The 17464-nt window shown below is 35.8% G+C and overlaps 1 protein-coding gene across 3 annotated transcripts in view; it reads left to right on the top strand.

Annotated features, from left to right (window-relative positions):
• The window catches only part of LOC124359074 (pyruvate dehydrogenase E1 component subunit beta, mitochondrial-like), a 109995-nt gene extending 94399 nt beyond the window's left edge, over positions 1–15596 (top strand). For 2 of the 3 annotated variants that reach the window (XM_046811510.1, XM_046811493.1), the window contains exon 2: positions 13071–15596. In XM_046811510.1, coding sequence (XP_046667466.1) covers positions 13083–14153 — 1071 coding nt within the window. In that variant the 5' untranslated portion in view covers positions 13071–13082 and the 3' untranslated portion in view covers positions 14154–15596. Of the gene's footprint in view, positions 1–3585; positions 3625–13070 lie in introns of all 3 variants that reach the window. The other variant, XM_046811500.1, reaches the window with a different exon arrangement.
• Positions 15597–17464: the final 1868 nt, after the last annotated feature.

The raw sequence follows: 17464 nt of genomic DNA, 5'->3' as shown, positions 1-17464 counted from the left end.
TTTCGTCTCCAGTTATTATCGATGTCAAAAAGTCCGCATCATCCTCACAACATTGCAGCATGTCCTCGGCAACATCCAATCGCCGTTGCTTCTGCTCGTCTGTCAGCAATTTTGGCACAAATTTTGCGGCTACCCGGCGCAATCCCAAGTCATCCGTTAAAATTGCTTCAGCTGATCCGAAACTGACATCTAACTTAGTACTTACTTCCTCCACAGTCATTCGACGATTTTCACAGATCAAAACTTTTGCTTTCTCGATGATTTCCGGAGTTCGACTTGTTTTTGGTCGGCCCGAACGCGCGTCACTTTCTGCCGAGGTTCGACCACTTTTGAAACGGTTATACCACTCTTTAATCTGCGTAACACTCATTGCCTCATTTTCGAATGCTAGCTGAATTTTCCGAATGGTCTCACTTTGTTTTTTTCTCCGAGTTTCACGCAAAATTTAATGCAATAACGTTGTTCCACTTTTTCCGTCATCTTCACAGTTAGAGAAAACCGATACGCGCACTTGACTTATCAGTACATACTGACCCCGTCTCCGGCGAACCAGTCGGGGGATCAATATAAGACTTTGTACCTTTCCTTATCATAGGAGGAACTATTGTCGCAACAAATCTTATCTCATTATTGGCAGCAGAAGCCGCGATACACGACGAGGTCGGATACTTTTTGATTGGACCTCGTATATATATCGCTGTCATAAATCGCTTTTATGTGAAAGATTTTGTACATTTAAAACAATAGATACCATTCTGTTCTTTCAAAGCAAATCATAAAACATTTCCATTTTGTGGTAAGCTTTGTGTCAAGTTTCCGTGCATACCGTGTATTCAGAGGTAAACAAACGATTCTGTGCGAGACTCAGTCCCTCTACAGCGCCTGTCGAGACTTGTGTCAATGTTATCGAATATTACCGACAGCGAAGTTGATTTGGAAGAGTGCTGCCAGTTTTATTGTTTCTGTTATGGCTGTTGCTCGCGTGATAACTGCCACCATTGTCGTGTGTTGGAGTAAATGTTGTGAAACTTACAAAATGGTGTTACAACACGTTCCAGAGGTATTGTTTTTCTTGCCACTTACATTACATGCCACTAAAAGTAATTTAATACACACCTCTAATGACCTTTACTGCTTCTTAATACTTAGGCAAGCGAGAAGGTTCCTTAATACTTTTTATATATTATGTTTTACCAAATTTTGACAAGTATTAAATAAAGATTTACATTAAGATATTTTAGATTTAAAAAAATGTATATACTAGGTGAAAACTTGTAAGGAAGACGATATTATTGAATATGTATTTTCGAGAACAATATTTAATTTACAAATTTTAGTAAACATTTATTTATTTGTATCTTTTACTAAGTAAACATTTTTTTCTATATAGTTATACAAACAGAGTATATCTTTATATAAGTTGGTTAATGTTCAAACTAAGAAGATCGAAATGTGGCAGTATAAACATCATAGTTCGGGTATCATTAATAAATTATATTAGGGAAAAGTAAATATTTTGCACAATCGTGTATTGTTTCCTGTCTATTTTATTTGATTATAACTTGGTACTTTACATCCGTCAGCAGGTCTCTTCGTGTTCGAGTAGTTCATACGCTTAGGTACTTGAATGTATAATGTTGCCTATCCACGAAGTTATTTTCAGTACAAATAAAAAACTGTTCTGTACAAACGATTGATTCCCTTCTTTTTAACAAATGTCCATTGTGATACAAATATATAGGGCGGATGTGATTAATAAGAGTTTTTGTACATGTGTGATAAGGAAGACCTGCCTTCAGTGTAGATTACACCGCACAGTTCCTTGACATACACCGAGGCTGTCTGCTGGCCTTCCCTCCAGTTCTCACTCACCACACAGCTGTGTGTAAGTGGCTGACCGTTAGCGAAGCCCACTCGACGAGCTGGAAAAAAATTATATTTCTGCAGGTTTGCCCGTACAATACCTGAAGAGCAACTTGACTTATCTCGTACAGTTGAAATTGTACAAGAAGCCTCCTCTCTGTATTATAGGCAACATCGAATTCGATCAAGGTGATATGACTGTGTGGGATTTGTCTAAGCGTTATTGAACATTTTAACATTGTTATGGGTAACTATACTAAATGTTAATATACAAAATTTTTTGTTTTTATTATGATGACCTTAAATATTCTCGAACTCATAAGATTTAAGTAGATACTGGTGGAAATTAAAACTGCACCATTTTAGAAATATTCAGGTTTATTAAATCAATCCAAATTTCAATTATTAACCTTGTATTCCACCAATGAAATGTTTTGCACAATAGTTTAAAATTACTACTTCCTTAGGCAAGGCACTTTCGATTTGACATGGACTCACTGTCCTCCAAATACGTGTATATAAAATATAAAATAAAATAATAATCTTGAATAAATTTGTATGAAATAAAATAAATAGGCTTCTTCTCAAAACTAATAAAATAAAATTATAAACTTCTTTAAAATAAAATTCTCAAACAAATCTGAACAGTTCTCAACAGGAATTTTTCACAAGTTCCTACAGGATATGGTGCAGCACCTGCAGCTCTTAATTTTAACTAGAATCCCTATAATTTCAATTAAATTTTTTACGTTTGACTTTAAATAAATAACTCCTTTACAATTTAGATATATTTTAGTCCACACTCAACAGAATTTGATCGTTAATTTCAAATTTCAATTCCAATTTCAAATTAATTCACTTCTTAAATTTTCAAATTTCAAATTTAGAAAAATTTAATAATTCAGTCAAAAGTACTTAGCTCTTTGGTCGTGAAGGTCTTGGAGTTCGGTATTAAAATAATCTATACCAACGGATCCTACGCCCGACACTACTTTTAAACTCGCACTAAAGACTTTACTCTATCGCTTCTCAACTCGGAATGGAAGCAGAGCGTGTTTTCTTGGCCTGCACCGACTACGCTCCTGTTCCTGCAGGCCTGTTTGAATCACTCTCAACGCAGGTTCGCCGCCTAACAAAAGATTGAGTCCACTGTAGACTATTGTTTAGCATTCACTGCCATCAAGTCAGGTCTAGACCAGATTCCAAGCGCGTTGTGCCTGCCGCTGGATTACAATATAAATTTATTTTTTTTATTCCCTATCCATTTACAATTCTAAAATAAAATTTTATTTATTAAATTTTTATTTTTATTTAAAGTATACCATGTAATTGGTATAGTAACCATGATGGCAACGAGAAAAATCACAGAATAAGTAAATTTGTAAACAAACCTAGTTTAATCATATAATATGAAACGATAACAGGATTTCGAACATTTGCCATCGTTATAAGGCTATAAAAGGTGTAACTCAACATTATTTTTGTAACTTATAACAATGGAAAATGTTAGAAATACTGCTATCCTTTCATCGTCAGTAACAAACGTTAAGTGTATGAAATGGTAAAACTTGAAAATCAGCTAAAGACTTGAAGTTTGACATGTAACCTTGGTGAAGCCTTTTACGGACCCTTGCTGTGGCGTACTCTTACCTTGTTTTATATTTTTACGGTGGTCCTGTTGTTTTGTGTGTACCTACTAATAAGTTTTTTTCTTTTTTCCAGGTAAGTTCCTGATCTGATTGTGGTGTTTCTATAAGAGTTGTAAGTAAACACAAATTACCATAACGTTTGGTTTTGTTAATAATTCCGATCGTATTAGTTCAGTGTACACATTTAATATTTATTTAACACATTTATTTCTCAGAAGATGTACGACGAATTGTCTTATTCTGCCTTCTGATTTAAATATTGTGCTCTCAGGATGAATTGTGGTTTTGAATACACAGAACCAGCCTAGACGCAGAGAATCAACAAAAGACGAATTTGCTCTCCGTCTTGAAACTTTAAAGAAATTAATTCGTAAAGCAGTCCAGAATGCAATCGTAGATGAAAATGTAAGATTACCTTAAATGATGTGTAGTGCCATTTCTGGTCATGAAAACGCCATTTCTATCTTCACATGTTGAACCAACGGTTCAGAAGATCAAATATAAATTAGCTGAAATAGAAAAATTTAAAAAGCTGTTCAAAGATTGAAGAAGAATATAAAAATGTATAGACGCATAAGGATTTGCGCTAGAGAAAATACGGCCGCATTAAAAAAAACTCGCTGAGTAAAGAACATTTTAAGTTGGAATCCAAAATTAAAGGTGTAATTGTGTCAGAAGTTAAATTAGATTAAACAAGTGACAGCCCAGCATTTTAGATTGGCAGAAATAAATTTAGTAAAGTAATTTCATTATAAGGGCTTGAGTAAAGCAGATAGATAAATGTAATGACTTCTCTGTTAAATAAAATGTCTATGGCCACTGAACACAATGTTGAGGATATAGTTTTATTACTATGATAAATAAGTGTGTAAGAATGTGATCGTTATGTTTAGCCACACATTAATCATTAAACATAGTGCCTCATTTACTTTCCAGTTTTTGTACGCGTGTTGCTGTATAAATGTCAGTGGATCCACAACCGTAGTAGCCACGTAGCGTACTTAGCCATAGTAGCCGCGTAGCACACAGTACCGGCGCGATGGCCTGACAGAGTGAGAAAGAGATACGAAATACTGCGATGAGAGACGGGAACGTGCTGTGCCGTGATCTAGATCAGCTGAGAGTGATACCCGAGTTTCAAGGTAGTAGCCGCGTAGCACACAGTACCGGCGCGATGGCCTGGCAGAGTCAGTGAGAGATACGAAATAATACGATGAGAGACGGGAACGTGCTGTGCGGTGATCTAGATCAGCTGAGAGTGATACCCGAGTTTCAAGGTCACCGTGGTATCTGGGGCATATATAATCAGCTGTTCGGAACGGTGGTGGGAGAGGGAAGTTTGCCCATTGCGCGGTCTACCTGCAAGCTGGTTCCGGTTGTTCCGCTAATTGTTCCGCCTTAAAAACTGATATTTTCTCCGTGTACAAGATACGGGAAGACCCTTTGTGTACTCGTTGGTAGCAATTGTATCAATTGATATGAGTTTTTTGGGTTGTATTGGGTGGTAAAACATAAATAAAAACATATTTGTTATCACGTTAAAGTACCTATTTGATTTATTATGAGTTTCGGTCAGTTTATTGGTAAATGCTCTAGTAACCATTCTGAACCATTTTTATTTTGAAAGATTATATCGTCACTTATTTTTATGAACAAAAACACTATATAAAATACTGAATCAGTGTGAAATGTGGTCTAATTTAGCTTAACACAAGACTTATATCCGTATATACCACCCATTTGTGTAAAAACTGGAAATTACCTATTTTAGGAGCTCTCACAGGTTTTGGCTGGTTGTGGTAAGACGGTTTAACGTAGTGTGGCTTTTGGAGAACATCATCTTACACTAGCACAATCAGATAGCGTTACCGACCTTAATGGGAATTGATTAAAAATGACAAAGTTGTGTGCTGCTGAATTCCTTTTATTTTACACAGAAAGTAAATATTAACTAATTTTAGGGCGCAATTTAAATTACTATTGGACTGCCATTACAACTTGGTTTCGCATATAATGTATTTACGGGACCATTATAGTAAAAGAGGGTTGTAATTCATGAATAGGCAATTCAGAAAGTATCGATATTTGAAAAAGTATAAGGGAACAACTAAAACAATGTCGTCGAAACAATTACTCTGTAGTCGAATTTCTCAAGGAATTCATTCTGTAAACTCGTAGTCTAAACCTGAAATTGTATTTGCCTACTATTACAGAGTGTGGGCGTTGTTTATCTATTCACACGTGCCTGGTTGTACGAGTATCGTATAAGGGATGGCTCTCATTTTTATTCAAAATACGTTTTCTTGGTTTTGCCCATGTCACACATGGTTAATGTTTAAACTATTATTAAACTTCCTCATTATTACCGATACTTAAAAATTTGGTTATGTAAAACGTTAAACCAGTTTGGTATCACTCTGTTTGGCAATCGATGCTAGATCTGGTTTAGTTGAGGTGTTGAGCAACACAAGCCTGGGAGAGGACAACTTTCCTTGTGCCCGGACTATACACTGTACTATTGAGCAAAGTTAACAATGTGGTTTGTTGTATATTTGATTGTTGTTTATTTATTTGGTGGAGTACAATGAAGAACTTTACAAAACCAGTATAAATATTTGGGCTATTCTCATTTAAACAGTAAGAGACAACTAACTAGCTGTTGTATGTGTTGTCTAAAAAAATTTCAAAATCCTGTCATTTTCTTAATACTTGTCTCACATGCTTACCCTTATGTCTAAAAAAAATCAATTATTTTAACTACATATAAAGGTTTCGCTAGGTTTGGCAAGTACTCATGTTTTATTATGTTTATAGCTGTGTGTGGTAGCCGTTTAATACATTTAATTGTTTCTAGTACGTATATATCATTGTATTAATCTAATAAACAACATTTTAACAACGGAATGTTTTAATATATGCTGTGATTTATCAGTTACCCTGAGAAAACAATAAAAAATTGTGTGTAATATTTTGCCTGGGTAACAGTGAAAAGTATTCCTCTCCTATAATTGTGATGGTAAACAGTAAAAGGACTCAGGTTTGCTAAAGCCGTGTAGCTTACTGTTCAAAGTACACCCGAGGGATTAAAAATAATTAAGTTTACAAGGTAAATCAATATTCATCAAACTTAATACTTCGTTAACCTATAACGTGAAAGCGCTTACTCCGATGCGCGGCAAAGTTGGCTTAATAAAAACTTTGGCAGAGGTAGGATACACGAACGTGATGGAAGGTTGTTCATATTCTTTAAAAGTAAAATGTTTCAGAAGAGAGAGATAATAATCGTTACTCTTGTTATTGTTTCTAAGTTTGAATTGCATTTCAAGAAGAATACACAATAAGTTTCGCTCAATTCGCTAAATTCTGTTTTCTAACAGGTCAGATGCATTATTATTTAAGAGATGCTTCACAAGACGTGTGAATAGGTGAGAGCAGACGTGTTATCAGTGTGACACACGTAAGTGACAAAGTGAGACCTACTTATCACATTGAGCACTCCTAGTGATAACGACTTGTGTCAACAACTTGTCATCTCCGTTCCGAATAATCAGATGTCACTTGCAAAAATGTGCACTGCTCTGTACATATGTAACAACACGTGACAGGGACTGATGCATTGATGGTTTATTTACTTGCGAGTTCCATTGTCGCAATTAGGCCTTTAGTATTTCACAGAGTGGAGGCTTTAGCGACAAACATTACTATTTGGACGCTTGTTAGGTTGAAGATCGACGTCTTTAAAATCTTTTACAAGTAGGGTTTTTGGAACCGCGCCGTGCCGGGATCCTGATCTTGTCCTCGTGCGTTCATACGTTTGTGGAGCGTGTTTTTACCTAAATTTGTTGTGTTCTTTGTGTTCTCAAGATGACAACAGGGATACCATAATTTTGTACACAAGTTCATAAATTTGACTGAAACCATTGTAGCAAATTCAATGCCAGAATTGCATCACAAAGTATGCATGGACACCTTACATCGATTTTTTTAAATTGCAAAACTTAGTGAGTTACACAAATTTAATGCTAAATAAAATTTGTATTAAGCATTAAAACAATATTCCATTACTGAAAATTAACCACTCTTGAGATTAAATTCAAGAATTCTACATACATTTGTATATTAAAATAACAGGTTATTGCAATTGTTGAGTTTTTGCTATAGATCACCTTCCGCTTAGTGCAGCGTATGAAATCTGACACTTGGCATTGAATCAACCCTTCCCACCATAGCCACGTTACCATAGAAACTCCGTTGCTTCGTCATGTTTGTTATCGTATCTATAACATCGTAGTGCATTTAATTGTGCGCCCGATCAGACATTGAGGACAACAATTCATCTAGATTACACTGGGCAGCGGCTGGGAAACCAGAATTGAAATGTCTGTAGTGTAGATGGCTGGGTCGTGCACAGTTCATTTTGAACATCGTCGAACGAGTTTATTTGGATATCTTCAGACGGACGTGAACTCCAGATTCCAGGAGCATATGTCAGATTTTTAAATTAACTGGAGCAAAATCTCATCATTCACATTGAATTGACGCAGTTCCACCATACCTTAGTTAGCATTTTATTGTCAATTATAAAACTCAGCAGTTATACAACCTCGTTTGAGTTCTTTATGCCTATATTTGCTACAGTTCTTTATAATATGATGTCAGTTTAAGTTAATTCCAGCATGTGCGGTGTTATTGGACCTGATACAAGGAGACTGCATGGGGCATAGTGTTCTCTCAAGGATTGTCGATATCATTAATGATTTGGCAACATCTCGCCCGCCGCACCGTACAGGTGAAAGTGACACATCACGATTCAGTCTGGTAAATCGTGCAGGAGTAGATCCGGTAGTGGTAATGTCTTCCATTGATAGCAGGGATCATTGGTTACCACACATGACTGTTGCAGTGAGCTGGTGTAGAAGCTACGGTAGTTGCTCCAGTTGTTGCAGATAAGAGGTCCGAAAGTATTGAATTTTGTAATATAAAAATTTACTACTATAACTTGAACAGCGAGGCAGAGTAATACATTTAAGGGATAATTTACATAAGCTTTATTGTTTACAACCCGTTTATTAAATTTACATCAGAAGCATTTATTTTTAAAGAGATTATACATTTCAACACAACTTCTGAATCGTACGAATGTTGATTTTAGGTCCAGTTCACCTTCCTGTTACTGAAATCTTATGCTGTTGCAGACTTGACTCTTGAAACTGTAGTTATGTTCGTCCGAAGGGATTCAAAAACAGTCGGCGACTATGAAGCTCAAAACGAAACCCCCCACATCGTTAGAGGCACTCAGGAACAAAAAGTAGTGCTATCAGGGTGAAGAGGTATATTCATTGTCTCATCAGGTGCACAATTGAGTGCACTGTGATGACGATTCCAAAAAACACGGTGGAGCAACCAAGTCTTCTACATATAACGCAGCTTTGGTTCTGAATCGTCATCAGAACCTGAAAAAAAGGAAGTAGGCGGATGGCTGTTGTGTAACATGCGCGAGAACTGGACAACAATCGCTGCTGTTAACGTACAGGGTTTGTTTGAAGTTGAACAGATTTTTATAAACAGCCTAGTGTAGATAACAGACATACATATACAAAAGCCATAGTTAGTACAACAATACGCACGCGCTGTTATTATTGCAACAGTTTAGCTTGTTAACTCCGATACGGACAAGACAGCTGGATAGCAGCAGCACACGCTCGGACGTTGGCAGTTCTGCCTCGAGTACGGTGTTGTGTGAGGTAATGTGACCGAGTGGCCTTGGTGTACGCCCTCCTGCTGCCGCCTTGCTCTATCCATGTTAGGAACCCTCCGGCCATCGATCTGAGGCCCGCAGATGTTGTGTGATGCGGACAGGACAGCAGATAACAGCACACGCTCGGACGTTGGCAGTTCTGCCTCGTGTACGGTGTTGTGTGAGGTAATGTGACCGAGTGGCCTTGGTCTACGCCCTCCTGCTGCCGCCTTGCTCTATCCATGTTAGGAACACTCCGGCCATCGATCTGAGGCCCGCAGATGTTGTGTGATGCGGACAGGACAGCAGATAACAGCACACGCTCGGACGTTGGCAGTTCTGCCTCGTGTACGGTGTTGTGTGAGGTAATGTGACCGAGTGGCCTTGGTCTACGCCCTCCTGCTGCCGCCTTGCTCTGCCCATGTTAGGAACACTCCGGCCATCGATCTGAGGCCCGTAGATGTTGACACACGTGATGTACCCGCCTACCCGGCCAGGTACCCACGTACCCGCTTGTCTGCTCAGCTTTTCTGGTATGATCCGCGAACCTGACGGTTTTTTTTATAAAGATGCACGTTGACAAATTTCGTTCTGCGAATGTTTTTGTCCGCTCATCAATTGAGTGTTGATTTAAAAATGTGTTTCTTATTGAAAACGATTCATACAGCTCTTCACAACCATGTTTATAATTTTATGAAATTAACCTGTACATTTAACTGGTCATCTTTTACCAATCTTGTTTAAAGATACAGAAGGAGGTGAACTAGGATATGGCAGAGGCTCTTATTACGAATTTAATCCATTAACTGGCAATCGAGTTATTGGTTAACTATTTTTTTCTGGCTTTGCTATATCACCAAAATATACACATTAAAATATGTAACACCATTGTACACATTTATACTAAATAGTAGACTATTGCAATAATACTGTTGTTGCAACAAGAATGTAAACAAGAACACTGTCAGCACGACATTAAACACCATACAAACAATGTGAGAGTGAAAATACACTATAGGCTATGTAGGCCATTCTTCTTCCTTATTGTGAACAACCGGTGAAATATAGATCCTGGTTCGTTAATAGATCGTTTCATCAGTACTACTATTACTTTTATGACATATATAGTTTGTTGATATATAAAGTTACTATTTCATGGCGTTATTTCATTTGATCATCATCATCATTTATTACATTTTAATGGTTAACTAGATTTAAGATCTATACAACTTCAAAAAAACTAACGCTATCAATAAAAAGTAAATTCTTTTTTAATGTTGTGATTGTAAATGTTGAAACAATAAAATATAAAACATATCGCTTGATATATGATAGTCCGTTAAATATTTTGTATATGCGCCTCGATTTAAAATCTCGATAAAAGTATTTGGTTATTAAAGTTCATAAAGTAACTGTATACTAGTTGTGAAAGGTATAAATTTTTATTTTATATGAGTATTTTATAGTATCGTTTAATAACTTGTAGTTAACTTTTTAATGAGTAATGTATGGAAACGGCAGTTAGAAATGAAACACAAATTCCTTAAGAGAATTACATATTACAAATACAAAATCATATGTTTTGATATATCATATAAATACACATTATAATTTATTCAGTCCTATAACATTTTCCCTGCACATACAATACATTCATATCCTTATACACATAAGTTTTCGTAAGGCCTAATTTCAAGATAAATCTTTTTTGTCTATTAGCTTCGCTTAGCTTTGTATTCTGACATGTAATTCTCTTCAAAAGCCTGTATGATTCATATTAAAAGGCTGAATATCTCAAATAAAACTGAGCACCTTACATAAATCTACATATAACAGTGAGAATATTACGTAAATCATCATATAAAACTGAGCTCTACATTAGAGCTTTATTAAACACCTTATTCTGGTTTATTATAAAGGGGACAAGGGATCAGCCTTTTATTTATGCTCCAAAACCCGCAGTTATACAAAATGCTACTATACGTGATCCATGTAACTCAAAGATGGAGTTATTTAGAGCACAGTACAGTAACGTACCTCGTGCCGGCTAGAGAGGTGGAGTGGTTTCGTCCCGGTCTGTTGTGACGATGAAGATAGAAACTTATCGATATTTCTGATGAGATGGTGATAAGCCTAACAATTAAAATGTCATCGGGCGGCTCAGGGTGGGTTAAAAAATTTTTCGTAGAATAAGCTAGTGAAATACTCGTATATTTATACATTGTAATTCTACCATATTATACAAATCAACAGTAATATTAGGTTGTACACTACAGATATCGATATGCTGGTGTCATGTAGCAGCCCAGGATAATGGAGAATTACCGACCAGAAAGCTGTTCACATTATCCCCGCCCCTTCCGTGTAACCTTATTCTCAGTGTTCCAGCCTCACTCAGATTATCTCCCAAATTTATGTCACGTCAGCTGCTCTTTCTTTTCCTTCAAAATAGCAATTATCTCATATTTTCCGAAGTAGTTTTAGGAAGTTCTGTACGTATTGTTGTAATCGTTAACGTCCTCTAGGTACATTACAAACAAGTATGTGTTGCAATTACCATATTTCCTGCAAGTTTATATTTTTTGTTATTTAATTCGATTAAGCAATCATAGGTACTCATACTTAATTATCACGACTATCGACCATTATCAACCACTTTTAGTAATGTTATTATTGCGTATATTTTCATGCATATCATTGGAAATTCTTAGTCATGCTCATTCTGTAACTATTTAATAATTTTCTAAATGAGAAATTGATTTGTATTTCTGATATATATTTTGATGTTTGTTGTAATGTAATAATATAAAACAGTTACTTGTGTATATGTCCAAACAGGTAACAAGTTGTAATGTAATGTATATGTATATTATACATTATATTATTACCTTAGAAAACTGGATAGGTTTCAAAACTGATTACGAAATTATGGATCGTTGACGATGTCAACTATATAGATCAATATTTCAGCAAAAACGAAACACGAAGATTATTACTTAATCTAAAAGCTATAGATACATTCGTATCGTATTTCGATATACCATATGGTTTTTTTAATTACATTTACTGATAGAGTAAAAGACCATAGCCTATCATGAAGATTCAGTTTTTTTATCATGATGATGATAGTGGAAGATGAATTTCAAATAGTTTTAAAAGTACAGTTATAGTTAATTTAAAATGTCAATTATCTTTTATTATTAGTTGAATTTTGTAATTGAAGATAGTATTTAAGTTGCTAAAATAACATCGACTCTCGGAGTAATTAATTAATATATTATAATCCACAGATCAACTCGAGAGCTAATGGAATGATTGATAATGAACGAACTATTGCATTGTGTTTTCTCTAGAGAACAGGTTAGTTAATGGAAATGCCAGTATATAATATCCTGAACACAAAGACGAGTCGTAACAATCAAACTTGTAATTCTCTCAATATAATATTCAACTTCGTACTGAAACATCTCGGTAAAGTTTGTTTTGTGTCTCTTTATTTAAGTCTATTATTAACTTTCCTGCAGCTCCGGGAAAGATATTTTGTACAATCTTTGAAGAATCTGTATTCATTACTTTCAATCCATCGATCAATCGACTAAATTATAAGATATATTCTTTAAAATATTTTGAATTAATAATAGTAGCTTAGTTAATGAATGTGTTTTCATTTTGAATCAATGCGTATAATTATTGATTACTAATTTCGTAAAGGCAATATGTGGAACTGTATTTTAGTGCAACGTTGTGTTTATGCATTAATTTAAAACATAAATATCATTAAAATTATTTCACAACAACCTAAAGTCGTGTTTATTTTAAAGGTAGCTCTCACCATGGTATTCCAAGTGTCCCGGTTCTCCCTTTCCTTCCTGCCTCGTTGTTCCTTCTCCCTGGCGTCTACTGCCCGCGTGAAGATGACTGTGCGGGAGGCTCTCAACATGGCCATGGACGAGGAACTGGAGCGCGACCCGAGGGTGTTCATCATGGGCGAGGAGGTGGCTCAGTACGACGGTGCCTACAAGGTGACCCGGGGCCTGTGGAAGAAGTACGGAGACGACAGGGTGATAGACACCCCTATTACGGAGGCGGGGTTCGCCGGCCTGTGCGTAGGGGCGGCCTTAGTGGGTCTCAGGCCTATCTGTGAGTTTATGACTATGAACTTCTCGCTGCAAGCCGTGGACGTCGTCGTGAACAGTGCGGCCAAGTTCTTCTACATGTCCGCGGGCGTGTACAACGTCCCCATAGTGTTCAGGGGCCCAAACGGAGCCGCCAAGGGTGTCGCCGCCCAGCACTCTCAAGATTTAACGGCGATGTACACTCACTTCCCGGGACTCAAAGTTGTGTCTCCCTACTCCTGTGAGGACGCCAAGGGTCTACTGAAGTCGGCGATCCGGGACCCGGATCCTGTCGTGTTCTTGGAGAACGAAATACTTTATGGAGAGACATTCGATATGTCGAAAGAAGCTATGTCTAAAGATTACTTATTACCTATCGGTAAAGCCAAAATAGAGAAGGCGGGAAAGAACATAACCATCGTCAGTTGGTCTCGGGCCGTCGGTTTCTGCTTGGAAGCTGCCAAGATTCTGTCTTCCCAAGGAATCGACGCCGAGGTGATAAACCTGCGGAGTATTCGGCCCCTGGACATGTCCGCCATATACAAGTCCGTAATGAAAACCAATCACCTGATCACAGTAGAGCTCGGTTGGCCGTCATGTGGTGTCGGGGCGGACATCTGCGCTAGGCTCATGGAGAGTGAATACTTCTTCCATCTGGACGCACCCGTCGTCAGAGTCACCGGGGTGGATGGGCCGATGCCGTACGCCTGGACTTTGGAGGACGCTATGCTGCCGTCTGCCAAGGATGTGGTGGAAGCTGCTAAAAAGGTTTTGGGGGTCAAGAAATAAGAAGTATATTTTGTCATGCGGTGAGCCTTCACGTATGTAAGCAATACATTAACATTCTGAAAAGAATATTTTATTTTTTAAACCATCATCCAAATTATTGACAATTCGTCCTAGTGCAAATACTTTTATTATAATAAGAATTTAAAGATTAAACTTGTTTTCTTGTTCACGAGATTATGTCACATCGCATGATAAAGAAAGAAATTATTCTTTTAATATATGAGTTAATGATTTCTTCATCCAGTCTGTGATAAATGAAATATAAACATATACGGTACTCTGTTTTTTTAGATATGATAAATATAGTGTTTATTATTCTAATAATCTTTAATATATTTTAAATAACGTATTCTCTACTCTGAGATGCTGAGTTGAGAAAAGTCTTGATTATCCTTTTAACATACATTCAATGATAATTGAACTTGAAACAGTTCCACTAGGAAGGAAACAAGTTTCGTATTTTTTGTGTTTACATTTTAATGTATCTTATTACTAAAACAACAGTGTCTATGTACTGTATTGATGTTTTATACATCAGAAACACTTATTTGTATTTAAAACCTGTTTGTAAAATTAAAAGTCTGTGTTAACAGTGTACTATTAATTTATGTGTTTTATGCTATACTAATAACGGTTTCCTTTAGTTTACAATGACCGACAACGATAATGTTCTTAGAGAAAGCACAATAGATGAAAACTATAATTATTTCTAATTTGAGAAATTTATAGTTATGATGTAACATTGAAAGTCTACATACACGGCACGAGAATGAGTACGTTTTGTGTTGATGTAGGAGTACACTAGGGTTAACAGCATTGGAGTACCACGCGGAGAATATAACGTAGGCTTTATTAGGTCGTCAACATTGGTAAGGTTAGACTTATCGTCCCTAGAATGGTTTGAGGCAATAAAATTATTTAAAACAGTTACAAAAAAATAGATTATAATATATTTCTGGTTATTGAACTTCAACAAACAAGCCAGTTTGAAGACCATACTACGGAACTCCAAATGATGAGCGCCCATTGATATACTTCGACCAAGGGCCAGTAGCCTACCTTGTTGTCTTCACCAATCTGGTTGAAAGGTTGCTTCAAAAAAAGTGATTGAAGAAAATTATTGGATTAATTTATGACAAATTTTAGTAAGGTTTTATAAACTTTCAAGCTTGAAACTATGTACCTAAAAGACTCGAGTTCCGAAGTATAGATTTTAGAAAAAATATGTGTAAGGGTAGGATATAGGTTAGCGTGGCTTTAATGAGTGCATGCAAGTAAAGTATTTACCATATTATCTTGTTTTACTGTTAGACAAATAAGGACATAATTTTTTAACCTTTCTGATTCTTATAAAATCCCGTAAATCAGGTATGTTAGGCTTAAGATTATTAATTGGTTTTCTCATTTAGATTTATACACAATGTTTTCTATCTTGAGGATTAAAATAAAAGAGATTGTTATTAATTAGTAAATAAAGAGTAAATTATAAATTTATTCACGAATTATATTTGTAAAGATAAAGGGTAAAGTAAGTTGAGGTGTTAATTTAATTCAATATTATATTCTTAGAAGAACAATATAACAAGAGTTTGTTTACATTTTGTTTAAAACACTGGTTAGTAGAGAAAATAAAAACGATGTTAGTAATTAATTAGGGTGCACAACTTTCTGTTTAATCGATAACATTAAAGATGTCTGGAAACATTTTTTTTACGGCCAACTGTTTTTTTTATGCTTTGTTACCTGTGTTTTATACATTAAACAAAAAGGTAATAATAGTTATTATCAATAAGTCAATGAAAGGAGACAAGAAAAACTGAACACAAGGAGTCTATTCTCTGTTAACCTGGTTTTAATTTATTCTTAGAAATATTTTACAAGAAAAGGGCCTGATGCCAAGTTTACAGAAAATAGGACAGGTATCTATAGTTCCTAGCAATACAGTCAGTAATATACAAGACTCGTGTTACAATTCTTCAATAAATGTAATATTATTTGTACTCCTTTAGGCAACAATCTAATAACATATAGCGCTGTAGTGAGGCATAATATACTTATGGAACTATAGTATGCTATTAAATCAAAATATGAAAATTGACAAATTTCTGAGTACAAATAAACATTAATGATAATTAATAACTCTGTTCTAGAAATATCTAACAAAGGAAAAGAAAGGACAATAACTCAAAAAAGTGCACACTAGTAGAAAGCGGTTGGAAATAATGAATGTCAGTGAAGGTGGGAAAATTAGGAGGTGTGGTTAATTGGTCTTGTGTGTGAGGGGAAAATAGAAAGGGATCAAACCGGAACTAGATAAGTCAACTGATTAAGGATTGACATCGTTATAGCGTTAACCGCATTAACCACAAATGACGGTGATTTCTGGCTGACTGGCCACACGATATCCTGAAAACGAACTGACTATAAACTAAGAAATTTGAATGAAGCTTCGTTTTTATAAGTTAAATGGTTGTGGATGCCACTCCAAGAAATCTTTCGGAGCGGTAGTGAATATTTTTACATTAGTCTTATGTATTAACTTGATGGAAGCTAGAAAATAGCAGAATAAATAAATGTTTAAACAAACTGAGTAAAATCATACGAGAGTGCATATAGAGTGCAAAGTCAATGTTAAGGACGTTAATAATGGTTGCATTCAGTACAGTCGCTTTATTGTACCATATGTACCTAATAGGAATTTTTATTACTTGAAAGCTGCTGTGTAACCCAACTTAAACAAAAATGTGAATTTATCATGTGACGAGAGAACCCGAGAAAATTTTAATTTCTATTATTGACTTGAAATTGTGCATGGAACATTACCTAAATAGAAAAGAATGATTTATATTGATGGTGTATGTATAACCATAGAATTTGGCTGAGCGTTATTCAGGATATTGACACAATTTCTCTTTGTATGCCGTGAGGATGGATGAATGTCTTTTCTGTACGATTGTCCTCAGGACACTTTAGGCAACAATTAGCTATAGATATGAAATTTTGCTAGCAGCCTCAACCAGGCCTGTTACATACACCTTTCTTAATATTAAACGGCTGACTCCGATAGTCATGGAGTAAAATGAGCAATCCATGAAATTAATATAGAGACCTGAAGTTATTATCTTAACCTTACCACTCTGACGTGAAGGCTACTTCTGCTTCCTATATCTTCAAGGTTTCTAAAACAAACGTGACAATTAACTTTTTACGTAAAACAATGAAAAATTACGTTTAAAATTTAATATTTATTTCTGTTTTGAGACATAACACATTATGCAGAATCGTTGATTTTTCCATTGATTGGATCACTT

Source organism: Homalodisca vitripennis, chromosome 1, assembly GCF_021130785.1.
Source record: "Homalodisca vitripennis isolate AUS2020 chromosome 1, UT_GWSS_2.1, whole genome shotgun sequence".
NCBI classification, from domain to species: domain Eukaryota; kingdom Metazoa; phylum Arthropoda; class Insecta; order Hemiptera; family Cicadellidae; genus Homalodisca; species Homalodisca vitripennis.
The sequence above is the reverse complement of the archived record's forward strand: the minus strand, read 5'-3'. Positions and strand labels throughout refer to the sequence as shown.